Source organism: Vanessa tameamea, chromosome 14 (genome assembly GCF_037043105.1).
Source record: "Vanessa tameamea isolate UH-Manoa-2023 chromosome 14, ilVanTame1 primary haplotype, whole genome shotgun sequence".
Classification (NCBI taxonomy): Eukaryota; Metazoa; Arthropoda; class Insecta; order Lepidoptera; family Nymphalidae; genus Vanessa; species Vanessa tameamea.
Genome location: NC_087322.1, coordinates 2,683,427 through 2,702,761, shown reverse-complemented (window position 1 = coordinate 2,702,761; position 19,335 = coordinate 2,683,427). Strand labels below are relative to the sequence as shown.

The following is a 19,335-nucleotide window of genomic DNA, read 5'->3' as shown; positions in this document are numbered from 1 at the left end:
TGTGTGTTTAAGAAAACACAAGTTTGTCACAGGTCTGTTCAGCGTAACGTCTCACCCCGCACTGATTACTAAGCGCATACATTACGTAAAAAAATCGTGAGAATATATATAGAATTTATATGTATAGAATATTATGAAAAATTTCGAAAATAAACCGAAGTTTCCCTTGGTGTTATATTATTCAATATTTTGATGTCAATAAATAAATCTTGTGGCAAAATGTTTCGGAATAAAAAGCGAAAAATATCAGTACCAAAGAGTACGTTACTTATTTATTAATATTACTCCTAATTGTTTTTTATATTTTGTAAAACAAAGAGTTATGCTATAAATGTTGTTAACGTAACTCAAAAAAAAGGTAACCTTACGCGTATCCGCGCGTTGAAGAGCTCCTTAATGAAGCCATTCGTCTAATTTATTTAGGTTTATGTGACTAAAATTGTAAGGATCGTAATTTAACATTATAAACTGTCGAAACATGAACGTCGTTTTTAATACAATGGGCCAATTTCAGTTGAAATCATATATTACAAACTATTAAAAAAATGTTTTATTTTATGTGACCGTTCACAATTTTTCGACAGTTTATCATCGGTCTATATTTATTTCAAAATAAGTAGCAGTCATCATGAATATCTGTAATATTAGTCTGAGTAAAATGGTTTATTGTAACAAGTTGATCGAGATTAAATTATATTTTCATGCGGTATAAACCGGAGTTTTGGTTTATTCTAAATTCGGCAGTGTTATTTGGGGGACATGGCAAAAAGGCATATTTTATAACCTTTTATTACCATAGAGATTGAATAAATGGCAACATTTCTTACAATATAAAAAAATATATAAATGTTTATAAAAAAATAGTAATGGAAAAAAAAATGTATTTCATCTCAAACAAAAGTGTATTGTAATTTGTATATTAATTTTTAAGAGCAATCATTTGTTGGTACTGTATTTGCTTGTAACTTTAAAATCAATGTACACGGTCAAAAATCTATTGTCAACCATTATTAAAAAAAAACAGATAATAAAACATATGTAATAAAAAGTCAAATTATGTAACTTAAGATTTTCTCAATATATAAGTTCCTTAAACTTATAGATAAAGAATAATAATTAAATGAATGTAAAATTGTATGATATTGTCTTTATCTATCAATATTATTATTGCTTTATAATTAAAACTAAGCTTTTTATAATTTTGTGTACATATAATAAATGTACTATAAAGTAAGGTTCGATTGTTATTTTTCAAACAAAAATTTTAGTTTCATAATTAATGTAAAGTTTAGTAACGGTGATGATTAATTCAAACATCAAAAAATGTGTACATTTTTGTTTAACATTTCTAACAATTTACGTCTTTACCTGTTCATGGTCTTGTCGGGTTGATTAGTTAAACAGTACCGTTGTCTCCTTCTTTTGAATATCAAATCAATGTGGATAGAAAGAGAGGAATCAGTGTCTAACTAAAGTGTTTACATAACTTATATAAAACCGAATGGCTATTCGAGTATTTAGTCTAAAATGAATTTCAAGAAGTGTAATCAAATTAAGGGAGGCAAGGCAACCGAAATTAGGTAAGCAAGTTGTCTAATGTCCGGTTACTACATTCAAAAAGTGATTCGTTTTGTTTAAGTATGATATATTGTCTACGAGGCATATTACTAAATTATCCCATTAAAAACCTTTCGTAAATATCAACATTTCATTTACATGACGTATAACAACGACTTTAATGGAATTTTATTCGTAACAAAAAAAAAAAACAATCATTCAATGATGTACATTGACGATTCTTTACATAGAGAAACCGGGCATAAGCCAATTACTATACTAACAGTTTTATTTTATTAAACGACAAAATTAAATATGTAGTTTCTTTTCTACGAATCAAATAATTTGTGTATGACATTTTAACGAATAAGTTTGTTTTATATATAATTGGAAATAACATTTCCATATGCAAAAATAGATAATTCAAGTTGTCACGACTTAAAAATTACTTCCTTCGTTAGATCCTACGGGAAAACTATAGAGAGAATAAAAAGAAACGTTTTACAATGTGTATTATTGTTTTATTTGAAGAAAGTTTCCCTTAAAGCTTTCTTTTCGGTTTAGTTATTCATAACTCTTTCAATATCGATACAAAAATCCTAATAAATTGTAGTCGATTTAAATTGATTGAAATTTTGTTTGTCAACATCAATCAAAAATTGTCGAACATCAGAATTGACGAATTTTAAGTCAGAGCATGCATCGTCGACAACGACCTTGATGCTTTAATTTGCCAAAAAGCTGGTGATTCAGTTGCATAATTTCCAGTAAGTGGGAATAATGGACTCCATTATCATGAAGAACAAGGAGGTGTCTATATTCTTATAATTGGAAGGTCTGATTAGTAGTATTTTTTTAAAGATCAAGTGCACCAAAGCAGTCTTCCAGGAGGAGGGGGCGACGCCTAATGCGTATGGTTGCCGGAAAAGACACACTTAAACCGGTGCCGGAACACAATCAGTCATGTCCGTAGCGCGATCGGAAAGATGTCATGGGGACCACTCGACTTATGAATATCCAAGGAAACAAGTGCTATACGAACTGCACTTTACCGGAATTTAATCTCCGGTATCGTAGCATTACACCGCAGATTATTAGTGGTGACTTTCCACGGTCATCCAGTCCAGTTGGACGTGAAGATAGAGCCTAAAGCTTTCTCCTATTCGTATGGGCCAATGACAGCCCGCCCCTGTGCAGAGATGGAAAAGAAGGCTGACAGAAATTCCCTATGACAGCCCTAGCGAGCACAAGACCAGACAAGAACAAGACAACACAAGAACGCACGTGTTAATGAAGGAATACGCAGTAGTCTTTCGTCAATACTGCCAATGTGCTCCGTCTTCGCCTTAGAAATGATTATTTATTATTATTGGCAACTCAAAAATAAATTTACTACTAAAAGTTTTCTAGAATTACTAGTTAATGTAAGTTAATCATTTATAGATTTAGGATATTTGTTTCTAATGTTTTGCTGAAGTTGATAATATATAATTATACATGATATAATTTTTTTTATGTTATAGCTTGGCGGGCGAGCATATGGGCCACCTGATGGTAAGTGGTCACCACTGCCCATAGGCAATGGAGCTGTAAGAAATATTAACCATTCCTTATATCGCCAATGCGCTATCAACCATGGGAACTAAGATGTTATGTCCCCTGTGCCTGTAGTTAAACTGGATTACTCACCCTTCAAACTGGAACACAACAATACTGATTACTGTAACTTTACTTGCACAAAGCCGTACCACCAAGAAATACTGAAGTCTGAAGAACTACCAGATTTATATATTGGAATAATTTAACTAAGTTTCATTAGGTCAGGAAATATACCACATTGACCACAACTATACTAACTTGATAAGGTGCAATCACAATAATATTTGATTTTATTACGTTTACAGAAATACCCCCACCGATCAGTTGTTTTCTTAACATCTAATGAAATGTACGTATAATCTCATTGTTGTCTACACTGGTACAATTAAAGTTTGATTTACATTTTCTTTAATCACTGACTCGGCAACCGTTAGGGAAAGTAATTTAGTGGTGTAAATAGTTAATAATAGTTAATTTAAATGACTTTGAACAGAAACCAAAATATAAGATGTCAAATTATTATTAGTGTACTGCAATAGAAGCAGTCGTCAAGTCAACCAAAAATAGTTGATTTTGTAATAATAACATATGATAAAAAATTGCTATCTATCTTTTATAAAATTTTGCTAGGTAACACTTATCACATGTCCTTAAAAAATAAAGAGTATCTGTGAAACCTGAGAGGAGTCAAACGATGTCTCGGGAATATTCAGTGGCTTACCCAAAGCCTTTGATCGTGTATAACATGAAACTCTGATCAGGAAACTTTAGAACTATGAAATTAGAGACTGCGCTCGACCTTTTGACTTATTTATTTATTATTAATATTTATTATCTTATGACGTTTTAAAAATACGATTCTGGATTCTCAGTTAGTATGGGGTCCCCCTCAAGGATCAATTATTGGACTTTTTCTATTCCTCATATACATAAAAGACTAGCCTGTTTCTGTAGAGAACAAACATGGTATAGTAGGTATTGTTTGCTGATGATACCTCCTTAGATTTTACAATTAATAGAAAATAGGTACAGTATCATGACGATTTAAACAAACCTATCTCTGATAGATAGATAGTATACTGGTTTAGCGTAAATAATCTTAGACCAAATTATAAAAAATAATTATAAAATTTCGTACACACAATGTAAAAATTTAAAAACTGATGTCAATCAGCAATCGATCAATGGAAGACCTTGTGTCCAGCCCCTATCTACCCACCTACCCCTGAGTCGAGTCAGCTTAATCTTATATCATATATGCTTTTTTCTTAATTGACCTTACTATTGATGTCAAATTGCAATGAATCCTCCATATAAACGGATTGGCGAGTAGACTAAGTTCTGTGGCATTTGCGGTCAAAAAAATTAGACTTGATAGGTTCGCTTAGTATATTTCAGTTATTTTAACTGTATACTGTCTCACGCTGTTATGCAATGGGGTAACACAGTCGCTATCCATACGATATTTATGCTGCAGAAAAGGGCTATTCGCGCAATCTACAACCAAGAAGCTAAAGAATGATTCTTTAGCTTCTTGGTTGTAGAGTCATAAATTTAAGGAAATCAACTGTTGCTTCTCAATATATATTATGTAATGTTATGAATGTCCAGAATAATATTAATAATATTGTGAGAAAATGTGAAACTCATAGCAATCATAAATACAAACTTATTACTCCTGTTACTTGACTGGATAGAGTCAGTACTATTGGGGGGTATGCGGTTTTACAACAGGATGCTAGAAATAATTGACATTTTAAAGCCTTTACTATAGTTATTTTAATTTTTTATTATACCGGTCGTGCTGTATCCACATCTGTTAATATTCAACATTTTTCGACAGCGATTGCCGCAAAACTGTGTCTAGTTCCAACTTAATAATATGAGGGCCCCATTATGTTTTGTCTATAAAGTGTTATTATAATGTCTAATGCTTCTTCATTTAAAAATTACATTAACATTACGTCTGACAAGTTTTACATTAGGTGTAGTCATTTTAATACATTTTTTAATTAGAAGTAGTTTATTCGCACTATACCAATGTACTATGTCAGAGTGAGAATTGTTTACCTCGTCATGTCACAATTGACGACTATTTATTTAAAAAATTAATGAGGTATCATCGACGAACAATACAATCTCAGATTTGCTCATACCAAATATGGCAAGCCATTTACGGAAATGAGGAAGAAAAAAGGATCAAGAATACATTCCTCAGGGACCCCACACCCGACACCCTATATCATGGACCTCCACATTAACCGGAATTTTCCGGAAAAAAAATCCCCGAAACATCTCTTACCTATGGAAAATTAATATGTTGATCTCATTACTGCCATGAGAATGCTATTCAATTATTATTTAAACAGCAGGAAAAATTATATAGTTTTTTGTTATTCATGAAAACAAACATTATGTATCTCTATTTTTCATGTCACTTGAAACGAAAGTAACATTTGTTTTTAAAAGCAAATAATAAAATAAAATTATAATATACATTTTTAGTGCATAAATGAAAGTTTTATGGGGTAATATACATTTTATCGGAAATATTATTAATAGTTTGCAATCGAAATTAATGTAAGTGTTACTTTCGTGCCCGGTTCCCCGTAGGTACATAATCAAATTGAAGGCTCCCTAGATTAGAAGGTAAATTATTAAATATGAATTACGGTTTAGTTTCGATTAAAAATGTTCTAATGTACACGGATCATAGTTTTAGGACATATTCTCGTAAAGTTAAAAAGTAGCAAATTTAAATCTTTGAAAAAAATTATTATTTATTTATTTAAGATTTATTATTTTTGAATGAAATCGAAACTTGTTTATTAATATGGATTTTTTTAATAAAGTAGCATATAATTGATGTTTATTAATGATGCTACTTTTATCTGACCGCGATATTTTAACTTGTCTTAAATGAACGCAAATGGCACCATCTGTTAGTTGGTATTTTAAATGTTTTGAAATTATTGACATAATTGTAATTGAAGCCAAAAGTATTTTTCAGTCACATATTTGGCTAATTTAGCTCGTCAGTATACGGTTCGCCACACGCGAAATATTCGTTAAGAGCAGGTTGCGGTAGTGCAGTCAATTTTGGCTTCTAAAGATTTCTCGAGGGGCCGAGTGCCTAATGGGCCTGCATTTTAAAGTCCGCATATCCAAGATTTTGTTGGGGAAATGCCAAAATACAACAGAAATCAAGAGGATTATCTCTTTGACATACTTGCATCGGGGCAGTTTTACTGTAATCGTTACTAAACATCTGCATTTGCGGTAAAATACATATTTAGTGTTGGCATAATATGTAAGATACAGATGCAGTGAAACTACCATGAGGAACATATTTAATGGACATTTGATAATGTATAATACGATACTGATGAAGGTGATAAGGCGAATAGAGCACTTGGTTGAAAAGAGAAACCCAATAAGAACCAGAGCATTCATCAAGTGTGAAACTTTAATTTTCGACTTTAAAAAAAGCAGCAACAGATCCAAATATTAAAATAATTAAAGAATTTAAACGAATTTCTAAAATTTAGTTCGTTGTTTTAAGCATCTCTGAATATAGTATTTCTTATAGCGTAACCAGTCGGTCTGATTTTGACCATGAATTACTGCCATTTTGAATAATATCAACATATTTATCAGGGTTCCATATTAATCAGGGAATGATATTTATTTCAAGCGTTCGTTAAGACGGCTAATTGCCGCGTCTCCCTTCTAGCTTCAAACCATAAATTATATAACATACTAAGAGTTAAACTTGTAGCGTTTTTTTTGTAATTTATTCAGTTTTTAAATGTTAATTTATATGAAAGGGCTAAGGGTGGATTGGATTTCTTTTTCGTCCATAGTTTATTTACTTACATTAAACTTTTGTCTGATAAGTATATGTAGTTTTTTTTGTATAATACTTAATTGAAAATGGCTGATGGCATCGCCTAGAAGTGAAGGGACAATTCATGGTAAGGCTTGTGGGGTACCTACTTTTAACAGTGGTGCAATATTATTTAAGTTAGTTAAACATTATTTATCTGGACTATTCGAGTCCAGATATCTTTGACTGAATTATCAAGTAATTATACTTCGTGGATTTTATTGTGAACTCTAATAATCTGCTATTTCATTCTCAATAATAATCAAAGGTATTGTAATCAAATCCATAAGATATTTTTTTATTGTAAAGAGTGACCAAATGACAAAGTATCAAATAAATATAACGAAATTATTTTATACAAAACAATTACCTAAAGTGATAAATAATAATAATTAAGTTGAGTTGTCAACAAATGTATTTGCAAACCACTATCTTCTTAAAAATTGATGTTGTAAATGGCTCAATATCAAATAACCGCTACCGCTTATAAGTCATTGTTTTTGCTTCAAGTACTCGGGTTGCCGACGTCATTAGTTTTGTTTCTTGTAGCTTGGTGTCGCAAGAATTAGTTAACGAACTGTGGGAACACTACTCCTTGTTGCAGTGACGTGCTTTTATAACATATTCTAATCATGGCTGTTTCAAGCAAAGGTTCAGATGAAGCTTGAATTTTAGCGAGAAATTAATCTTTCAACCATTTATATAGTCCCACTAAATTCGCGCCCTGAAGATTGTGCATCCCTGAGGTTTTTATTCAATTGTAATAAATCGCCTTTTTTAATAAAAAATAATAATTTTGATAAATCCTACGTACAGCGAATGCAGCTAAATTTTACAGAACAATCGTTTAAGGTTAGTAAAAGAGTTACCTTATCTCTAATTTAGACTTTTATTTTATTAAATTTTAGAATATAAGTACGTTAACGAGAAAATGCCCACATGATAGTAAGGGCTCACCACGTATATTGACGTACACAGACATTCTTCAGGATACATGCTAGTTATTTGTTATTTTGAAAACATGATGCAATTAATTTGGCACGATAGAAAAAAAGCACAGTTACCCCTAAAAAAAATCTTTTAACAAATAATAACTATACTTATGTACATTCAATAATTCTGGTTTTTTGTCAGATTATTCTACAAGCAATATACTACTTTACCTCTGTGTCACTTTTTTAGTAAAATCAATAAGATTTTTTTAAAAATCAGATATTCAGATATCTTATTTTCGAACAAAATGCGTACGCATGTGTGCGTAAACGCCGTGTACAGACATTGCTGGCTGAGGCCTGATGCTATACAGACGTGTAGATCTTTCGCCGCATCATTACGTTACGAGATATTTTTTTGTAATTTTAATTGTAAATTCATTGTTTCATGGTTTCTTATAATAAATATTATTCTTTCTTGTAAATAAATATATTAAGTTAAAATAGTGTAGTAGTAATAAGGCATTTGTTTTGTATTATATTATTTGTTATAAATTTTAATTGTGTAAATATGGGAAATAAACCAAAACGCTTGAGGAAAACTAAGAAACGTTCATATAAATTAAGCGCCGAACATACATATGAACGATATTAAAAGGTAAGAGTATTTTATTAGTAAACATATTTTTTTTTATAAATTATGTATATTGAAAACATCTATTTGAAAAAATGTGCAATCAGTTCGCATAGAATCAGATTTTTCGAGCTATTCTTTAAATATTACGATAGAGTATTTGGTCAAAGTAAGGAAAACATCAATTGAGAGTGACTACATTCGATCCCCATGAACTCGAAGCAATATGATATTTTTCATTAAAAGTACTATGGCATATTTAGATACATATTTTTTAAATACTTTTATAATTAATAAAAATATAATTACTAACATATATTTATTTTTTACAGAATATATAAAGTCGAAAACAATAACACGGAAGCTATTTATATTGCGTAAGAGTTTAATTTTACCGATTTTGTTTATAATAGGAATTAAAGTTATGTATGAACTAATTTTAATAATAAAAAAAAAAGTAAGGTTAGAGGACTAGAATATTTAGAAGTGTTATTTGTACGTAATTCAAAAATTTTATTTTTTTTGTAACGTCCGCCATATTGGATTGAATATGGCAGCAATTCATGAATTGTGCATTGTCATCGAGACTAAATATGTGTGCCAACTTTCAGCTCCATAGCTTCAGTGGAAGTGGGTGTAATATTGATTGCAAGATTTCAGGACATATGTCCATACATTCATACATACAAGTGAAATTAAATAAAAGGTTTTAATAAAAAAAATAAACACTTAAATGTTTTTTTTTGTAGTACCAAATATAAATAAAATATTTTAAGTTTAATTAAATCAATTTTATTTTTTAATCATTTTCGAATAATAGTCAAAAGCAATACAAATAATTCTAATATCCTATCTATTTTTATGAGATTTATGATTAAACCTAGTATGATTAACCTAGTTAACCAATGATTCAACCAAATCGACTTGACGACATTTTTTTCTAGTAAATATTTAGATTTTTTTTTTAAATTGAATATATTTTTTTTTCTTTGTGAACCGATATTAATAAAACGAACAAACACTACGCTATATGTTATCCCACGGTTACTACACTACAGATTTCGAACACTTTATTTTTATTATATAAATAGATTATCAAACTTTTATAAAATGTTAAAAAAAATATGTTTTAATATTTAGTATAAGAACTAATTGTGGTATAATAATATAAATAAAAGAAAAAAAAGGTTAAAACTGTCTATTTTATTGTATACAAAATATAAATAAAAATATTGTAAGTTTGATTGAATCAGTTTTATCTTTTAATCATTTGTTAACTAACATCGAAAGAATAAAAACAATTCTGTTGTCCTATCTATTTTTTATGAGATTTATGATTGATCTTACTTCGCTCGGTTTGGCGCCATCTATTAGAATATTTGGGCGTAACCTCGTCACCTCGCTTAACCATTAGTTCACGGGCTTGCCGTTTTTGTCGATTTTGTAAGTGTGTGCGTGCGATTCTCAAGGGCACTTAGCTCTTGTAGTCCTCTTAATAAAATAAATATAATGAAAACTCAAAAAAAACACATTAAATAACGCATATTACATTATTTGGCTTTATATTATATAACATGAATGTCTTCAAAACGCGAAAACACAGAAGCATGGAATGTTTTTTAATTTGTCAGGGGCTTACCGAATACCGACTTTAGCAAATAACGGTATGCGAATGCGTTACAAACTAGTTTGTGTTGATTGATCGAAACTGATTCACCTAATTCTGAATGCCACCGAAAAGTCTCCGGTTACATTCGGTTAAAATAAGGATTTTACCGAATGCTAATTTTGTTATATTGGCTTATCTGTATTTAGCTTTTACTTAAAAATTCGAATGTATCGTTTCCAAATTATGTACAATGAAAAAAATGTTCAATAAAACGGATGGTCAGATAACTAGGGGTACACCATTTTTATCGTCGTGTGAAATTCATACCCATATATTTGATAAAAATAACGCGAATATAAATAGTAAGTCATAATGTATAGGAATGAAAAATAATAATATCGAGTCTCCCAGTTTTCGTTTATTTAAATAATTGTTTTGTTTCATAAACAAGTAGACGATTAGGTTCTAAAATAAAATCGATTATCATTGGTTGCATTATGTCGATATGAACTGTCTGGCCAGACAATCTTTTCTATCCAACCGATGAAACTCGCCACTCTGGTGTACACGCTGGGAGTGTCCTTCCGTGCGCATCCGAAACCGAAAGAGGTCACGCCAATGATGTGATGCAAATTCCACTTCAATACAGTTCGAGGATGTTTCAGCGGTATCAACGATTGCAGGGGACCGCCTGAATCGCCCTTAGGAAAAAGTTATATTAATATTATTCGAATTGTACGTATTTTTTTACTAGTTTTATAAAGAAATTGATTATCTATTAAAATTGGTACATCGTTTATGTCACACCAGCATATTTAGAGCTTGAATGCTCGTATGATTAAGACAAAACACCACACATTGACAGGTTAGACTAGAAGAGGAATATTTGACTGATCCTAATGATAAACATTTGATATTTTTTTTGAATTAGTAGAGCAGTCAGGAGTACGTTTGCATCAAAGTCATGTGATTTTGACTTCAGATACTGTGACTGAAATGTAAAATCCGGTCACAATACCTAAATATATATTGTAAAAGTTCGTGCCCTATTTAATCACAATCCTGTGGAGAAAAAAGCGCCTTCTGCGTATAAATAACGTTAAATGACAAGATAATCATTTGCATAGAATAATAATATTTTTGAATTAAAAAATTGTTTTAGAAAATAATAGTAATTATGTAATTTTTCAATTTTACAATGTTTTATTATCGGTTTTTATTATTCGTTCGCCTGAGAGACGAATGTGACTGAATTATTGAATTTACGCTTTGAAATTTATAAATAACTAGTTATCCGAATTTGCTCGACTAAAGTACTAAATTTTAAGTTAAATATTAATGCTAGACTTCATTATTGTAATCTATAATACTCTTACCGACAATTACCCTACGACGTTCTACGTTGTTACAAAACGTATTACGTGCGTCATAATTAACAGTTCTAAAACGATACTCTCGTTATTTCGTTACGTTTTAATCAGATTATAAACTTTTGCGTGAATTGGTAGTGACTACCGGAGTTCTAAAGTCTTTTTCACAGATATTTGTGTCATGTACCTGGCAAGTATCGACACCACCGGAAATATTCCCCGCGCACAGCTGGTGCCGCATGAATCCCCACCAATTCCTGTTTCTTTTTTGGCTTAACTTCTTGTCGCATTCTTCGTAATCTATTATTTGTATATTCGCTCTTTGCAACACGGGACTAGTCATACGGGTGGCTAAAAATAAAAAAAAAAAAAACCATTGAAGTTTTTAATTCTTTGGAAAAAGAGTTTTTTTTCAATATGTTTATGATGCTATATTTAATTGTATTAATAATCATATGAAAATTATGGATCAACTTTAGGTATAACGCTTACAGGACATATGTATAACTATACACTCACGAAGGCGCGCCCACGGTAAATTATAAACAACAATATGATTGACACCCGTGCTTAAAAGACATCGCAATGTTGGCGTGACTAACGTAAGAGAAAAGATATCAAAAACAAATTAAATTATATAATTAATATTAAACGTGGGGTAGCGCACCTTTGTTATTGAGTAATACTATAGTAGAAATGAATATTGCATTTAAAAAGTATCACGTCGATATATAATTGGATTTGTTGCTGTATTACTTACAGAGATCTATTACTCCCCAGCCGGTGAGAATTCCAGTTCCAGGGTTTTCAAATTTAGTCCAGAGGCAAGATGGATGAATATCCCAACTGAACGAAACTTTTGCGTCAAGTTTAATGAGTGCGATATCGTAGTATTTTCGCGGTGGTTTGTAGCGGTGATGAGTTATAAAGTCTTTTATGAGAACATCGTTTGCTTGTGGATGCTGAATTTGAAAAAATAAAACTCTTGAATATAATAATACTCGTCTCTAAATTTTGGCTTGATACGGATATCGTTACAACTTTCTAAGTCTTTTTTATATCATAGGTAGGCGGAATGGAAAATGGGCTACTTAATGACAACTGGTCACACAGCACCTAGACATTGGCAATCTAAGAAATATCGAATTTTATATTCCTTATAATGCCATTGCGTCCAAATCTTCAGAGCTTAGATTTATGTCCCGTGTGCCTGTAGTTACACTGGCTCACTAATCCTTTTAACATGAATACAAAAATACTAAGTATTGCTGTTTGACGGTAGAATATATGATGAAAGGGTGGTACCTACCCAGACGGGTTTGTGCAATGCCTTGTACTTGGTGGTAGTAAAATATCGAATAGAATTTGCTGTCATAATTTTTATGAATAAAAATAAAATGCTGGTCGTCGGTAAGCGCATCACCCAAAATTGACTCAGAAAAATTTAAAATTCATGAGCTGAACTTTCTTTTTCTTCGGGTTTTTGTTTGAAGTCAAGACAAAACAATTCACAATTTCAACAATAGAAAGGCGTGATACTTTTTTGACTTGTTTATGGCTTTGATATATTAATCAGAAAAAAATATCGGGAGGATAATATTGCTGATAATACGTAAAATCAATTCTAGATATATTCACCAATAAGAAACAAAACAAGAAATACGCATTAAATTGTTACATTTAATTCGACCATTCAACATTTAAGTCAAAGAAAATCCCAGCTCCAGTTACCCAGATGTATTTTTTCCTGATAGATTAGAAGAAGAGAAAAGTCGCATTTACACAATCCATTCAAGCAACGAGTTTTTTTTATTTGATTTTGCTATTAGTAGATTTTCTTGACACAATAGACACAATATTTAACATTTACGAACAATGATGATGCTGAATTGTATGGCAGATACAGACATATACGTCTTTTAAAATTATGCCTTTGTTCTACTTGTAGTTGAATTACTTGGACCTTGTTTGTTAAAAGTAAATCACCTCTTATTAACTGCACTGTTAACAGGAGGGTTTGTTAATTTTTTGCCCAGAGGATCAGAATTTCGATTCGGAATTGCGATTCAACTGGGAAATGCTGCTAGCTTTCTTGCCACCAATTCTTATTTTTATATAGCTAAGGAATTAAACTTACAAAATCCAATAGACTATGTCCACCCAGTCGTACCATTTCGGGTTTTCGATCAGTGACAGTATTATCAGATTCCCGAACCCGCGAGCAATGTGCTGCTGTCAAGACAAATCGTTCACTGATCAGTGAACCTCCACACTTGAAGATCCAACTGCCATGTGTTCCTTTCCAGCCGATGGCAGTATGAAATTATTGAATAAATTTTAGCAAAATTAACTAATATATAGTACTAAACTAATTTGTAAAATAAGAAACTTTAAAAGTGACTAAAGAACTATTTACTACATGTAGTACCTACTTTATATTTCGGTTATATGTTTGAAATAATTTATGTATTCTAAAAATATTACCATGTGAGGATATTCCCCGTTTTCTGCTCTTTGACCTCCTAACAGTCCAATAACGTTATATCTTATTCTATCACCTAAAATGTATATAATAATTTTTAATGTAAACAATTATCAAATAAATATACTTTTGAGAACGTGCTATATAATGAATTAAAAGAAAAAATAAAACCTTTTTAAAAACAAGCTTTTATGCAAATAAGCTAAAAAGAAAAAAAAATTACACTAAAACTTTTACTGTTAACTTAAAATGTCATTTCACATTTGACACAATTTATATGATATAATATGTAAAAGCTTGTCGCGAGTTTATAGAAAATTTGAGCTTAATCTCAAGGTTAGATATCTGCTTCTAAATTGAGTTGCAGGATTTCCCCTGTACATACTCACATTGCAAGTTAAATAAAAGCTTGTAGAAATGAATATTATTAAGCATTTCGTGAATCATCAAGTTTAACATAAATACTTTTTGGTTACTTATTCTTTGTCCTTTAAGATAAAGAAACAATACACAAGTTGGTTATAAACACTTACATTTTGCATTCATGAGCTCTTTTATCTGATTATACCTCAATTGCCAAGTGTGTTCGAAGCATTCTGAAATTAATTTTATTTCAATAAAATCATATTCGTTAAAGAAAAAAGACGCTGAACATTGTAAAAAAAACAATCGTCAATAGGAATTATTGACACTTACTTACTTATGTATAGTACAGTAATTGAATTTATATTACAAGATCTACAAAATAAAACACAAAAATGACTGACTGACGTCCAACACACCGCTTAAACCACTTGATCTAACAGGATACGATTTTTGGAAAATGAATCCCTTAGATAGTTAGTTGTTGAGTTTTAGTTTGCGTGGAATTCGTCGGCACACTATCTGTAAATTCTAATAGTATAAGAAATTTATTTTTGAATAATGTGCACGATTCGATATCCTATTGGGTATACAGCTATTACATTAAGAACTATTTAAAAAAGGGCCGATTTTCGAATGGCAGGCCAATCCTCAAAAAAGGCAAAATTATTTAATAAAACAAGTCATTGGCTCTGTGCGTGAACTCTCCAGTCGCGACCGATTGTATCTAGACGTCCATTACTTACTGACTTCGCTTACTCGACGACCAGGTGTATTATAATCTGGTAAATGTATTGCACTTGTATCACAGGGGTCGGAGGGGAAATCTATTTTGACACTATTGTAAATATTCTGAAAAAATACGACTAAGTAATAAACATAATTACTACGTTTTTTCCAGTCATTATATACAATAAAGTGGCCGAGAAATGAAAATGAACCGAGAAAGCTGATTTTTGGACTAGTTCGAGAGATGTTTTATTTATATAAAACATAACATACCTCATTTGTGTCGTCTGACAGTGAATTGCCGCTTGAAATGTAAGCTGGAATAGTATAATTACGATGTTAAATACCACAAATTAAGCACAGGTGCTGATTTATTTAGAAGTAGGGTTTGTGCGAGTTTTGCTCTGCAGTGGGACATTTATTTATTTATTGAGAAAGTTATACCATCACCTTATCACTAAGCACTTAAAATTAATATCTTATGTGGGTAACATACAAAGTGATACGTCTTTAAAGGTGTTAACAACATTGACCTTCAAAAATATTTTTGATATAGTTTATATAAACCAAACTAACCTATATAGAATATAAAATCAAATTTTAATAACAAATTGATAATTGAAATTAAGACAACAAACATAAAATACTGTACTGAGGAATATAAAAGCAAATTAGAAAATTTAACAAAGAAAAAACAAAACTTAAATATAGTACTTATAAGGTATGAGATCGAACAATGAGATCTTTGAAATGTTTAACAAAATTAGTTTTATTATTATGAAAGATGTCAATATCGCCGTTAAATGACAAGTCATTAAACGAATTCATGACTCTGTTAAGAGGTGCATATTTACCTGAATTTGTTTTAGATGTTGGCGTGCAAAAGGATTTTTTAATTGGACGTCTAGGAAAAGTACGAGGAACTGATAAGTTGATATGCTGGATTAATTCAGGTGTAGATATGTCACCATGAATTAGTTTGTATAAGGTCAAGACATCAGTAATTTTACGGCGCAATTCAAGCGATATAATTTTTAATTGAGCCAGCCTCGTATTATATTGAGCTCGATAAGGACAACTGCAATCTTTATAAGCTAAAAAACGGATAAAATTACGCTGTATACGTTCTAATCTTTCGACATTAATTTTATAAGACGGGTTCCAAATTGAAGAGACGTATTCGAGGTGACATTAACGGACATTTATTTTATAACTTTAATCGTTTTTAGATTTCTCAAGTCATAAATTTAAAACTAAAGTATCAATTTAATTTTGTACCTATATCTCATTGGTGAAAAGAATTGACTACTCGTTTTCGTGTTAGTGGATGTATTAGAAAAACCTACATTATGAACTGACGCAAGGTTTACATTATATCATTCGCGAATCACAATAGATTGTGAAAATCATTTTCAATTTAATTTTGTTCTTAAATAATGGTCGTCGTGCATACTCATATACCGTCTATAGTATTAGCACAGGAGGCAGCGTAGCTTGTGTGGTGGCAATTTAATCGAACTCAACTTTGATTGATCAGACAAGTCGGGATATAAAATAATGGTGAGTGAGCCAGTTTAACTACAGGTATCAGGGTAACATCTTAGTTCCGAAGGTTGTTGGCGCATTGGGGAAAGGAGGCACAATTAATATTTTTAAGTTAACAGGTGGTTCGTCAGTCCATTGTATGTATACGACATAAAAACCTTGAATTTATTGATAATAATAATTAGGATAGTACTGACGTATTAAAATGATTTAATGTGCACACGTCACTTATTTGCATGAATTCGTAAACAATAAGTTGTACTTAATTTAATGAAATTTAATAATTAACAATGACTAGATAATATAGGCCGGACCGGCAAATGGGTCACCTAATGGTCACCACTGCCTATATACATTAGTTATGTAACGATTATTTACCATTCTAAGAAGGAACTAAGAAGTTATGTCAGTAATGTCAAAATGATTATGTAACTTTAGATGCTGTCTCTCGGACTATAACGTTGCTGTACGTTTTGGTACAGCCACACAAAATATTGCTTAAAACTACATGATATACATATTATAAAAACATGCACGGAAACTTGCATCGTTAGTCGCTATTATAATTTAAAGCATAAGAGATATTATAAATAAAAAAAAAAAATGAAAATTGTGTAAATGTTCGTTATAAGTGATCTAGACTTACCAAAACAATATATGAATAAAACTATCAACTCCATGTCAAAAATATTTAATTGTTTATTAAAATCATGCTTTACTCAACAATTTGTTTATAAATTATTTTTTATGCAATTCCTAATGTACGTCAACAATATATTTATTGCGTCACATTTATTTTCAATAATCCACTCCAGTAACTAACTAATGATATAATCGAAGCTGCGAATGTTTGCGAAGAGTTGTTATTGTTATTTACGATAAAATGCTTTATACAGGCTGTTTCATTTTGAATTAGTTCGACTAATAATATAATATAAATGTAAATAATGTCTAACCATGTTATATTAATGTTTTAAATGGTCAGTGTATTCAAATGTTTTTGATCATACGAAAGGTTATCAGCTGTTGACGTTTTAAAAGGTTGGATGGTTTATTTAATTTGACATATCTATACTAATATTATAAATGTGAAAGTAACTGTGTCTGTCTGTCTGTCGCTCTTTCACTACCAAACCAATGAACCGAATTTGGTGAAAATTGGTACGAAGGAAACTTGAACTCCAAGGAAGGACATAGGCTACTTTTGTTTACCTAACACATGACAACCAACCACTAAAACGCGAGCGAAGCTGCGACACTAGTAATTAATATTTTAAAACATTTTTTTATTTTAATACACCTGGTCATGATTTCGGATCCAGCGAGCGTTCAACCAGAACAGGACATAATAAAGCACAATACGTGCGCAAATACAGATGCATTTTTTAATCACTTACTCTCATCGTCCTATGAGATATCAAATTCAACACGACCAGAATCAGGTGCAGGACCAACGGTTTTGTTGGCCCGACTGTTATAGAATTTAGTTCTTTTTTATATTAATATTTAGTAAAAGAAAAGACTATTAAGAAACGTGTATAATTATTTTAAATAAACGTATTATGGTATATGTTTACAAAAATGTAAAACATTTTGGAGCCACCTGTCTAATTACATATATGCTGAACAAATAAGTCTTATCTTGGGTTATTCATAATTTCTGACCAAGTGAACTTATTATAATAGTATTTGATTTGTCACAGCAATAGAATCCGACTTATTTACAAAAAATATGTTTTTAATATTTTTCATGTATCCCTTTAGATAACCTTATTTGATTAAGTTAAAAGATAAGTTTAAAAAAAATTACAAATACTTCCCGGTCACTACTTAATAGTTTATTATTATTTTTATTTTATATTTATATATTCTTTGGAGCTGCAACTGTCGACTCTAATAGTTTTACAATTAATCATTTTCCAAGTAAACTTTATTTTGTCATGAGCATTTTTAATTTAATTTTTTATAGTTAACGAAATTGCCCAAAAACACACTTTCATAAATAATTTTCATGAATTACCTACACAATTGGCAAAATTGTCTGTTCGCCTATGCGGGCCTCGTCTCTCAGTGGGGTTTCCGGGGTAGAGTGAACCCAGTCCAGCGACTTTTACGGCGGGGAAGAAAGTTGATCATAACGCGGACTCGGTCTCCATCAGTTGAAGCATTCTCACGCTCCCTTTCCGTGACCTCCTTCCACGACATAAAACCATTACAGAAAGAAACCATCTCCTTCACATTCCTCAATCCAGTACAGAGTGTCGCCATTCTTGACAACGAAAAATCTTCGAGTTTGAGCCAGTGTAACTACAGGCACAAGGGATATCTTAGTTCCAAACGTCGGTGACGCATTGATGATGTAAGGAATGGTTAATAAATCGCCAGTGTCTATGAGCGGTGGTGAGCACTTACCATCAGGTGGACCATTGCTCGTTTGCCTACTTTAAAAAAAAAAATTATTTGCAAATACTATTCCAAAATATTTTATAGAATTACAGTTAAACAAAAACGGTACAAATATTATTATATAAAGCAAAGGTTGTATGTGTATTATGTTTATTTTTCAACAAGATGTATGCATATCTACGGTTCGCTTCTTTTGTCATGCCCAAAGGTTGTCTGGAAGAGA

At 31.1% G+C, this 19,335-nt stretch overlaps 1 protein-coding gene across 1 annotated transcript; it reads right to left on the bottom strand.

The window, feature by feature from the left end:
* Positions 1-10,629: 10,629 nt before the first annotated feature.
* On the bottom strand, positions 10,630-17,514 carry LOC113398744 (serine protease Hayan-like). The gene is made up of 9 exons (XM_064216921.1): positions 17,353-17,514; positions 15,435-15,478; positions 15,179-15,284; positions 14,603-14,665; positions 14,072-14,145; positions 13,725-13,904; positions 12,348-12,549; positions 11,775-11,938; positions 10,630-10,918 (listed from the first exon to the last, which is right to left on the bottom strand). Exons 1-9 carry the CDS (start codon positions 17,384-17,386, stop codon positions 10,676-10,678), a joined length of 1,110 nt encoding a protein of 369 aa, XP_064072991.1. The 5' UTR covers positions 17,387-17,514; the 3' UTR covers positions 10,630-10,675.
* Positions 17,515-19,335: the final 1,821 nt, after the last annotated feature.

What these genes read in the sequence shown, in the direction of transcription:
- LOC113398744 (XM_064216921.1), bottom strand. Translation starts at nt 17,386, where the DNA reads ATGGAGTTGATAGTTTTATTCATATATTGTTTTG. An exon ending in TGTCAGACGACACAAATGAG is followed by an intron (nt 15,285 to 15,434) that starts GTATGTTATGTT and finishes GTATTTTTTCAG; the next exon opens with AATATTTACAATAGTGTCAA. An exon ending in CTGGGGAGTAATAGATCTCT is followed by an intron (nt 11,939 to 12,347) that starts GTAAGTAATACA and finishes TTTTATTTTTAG; the next exon opens with CCACCCGTATGACTAGTCCC.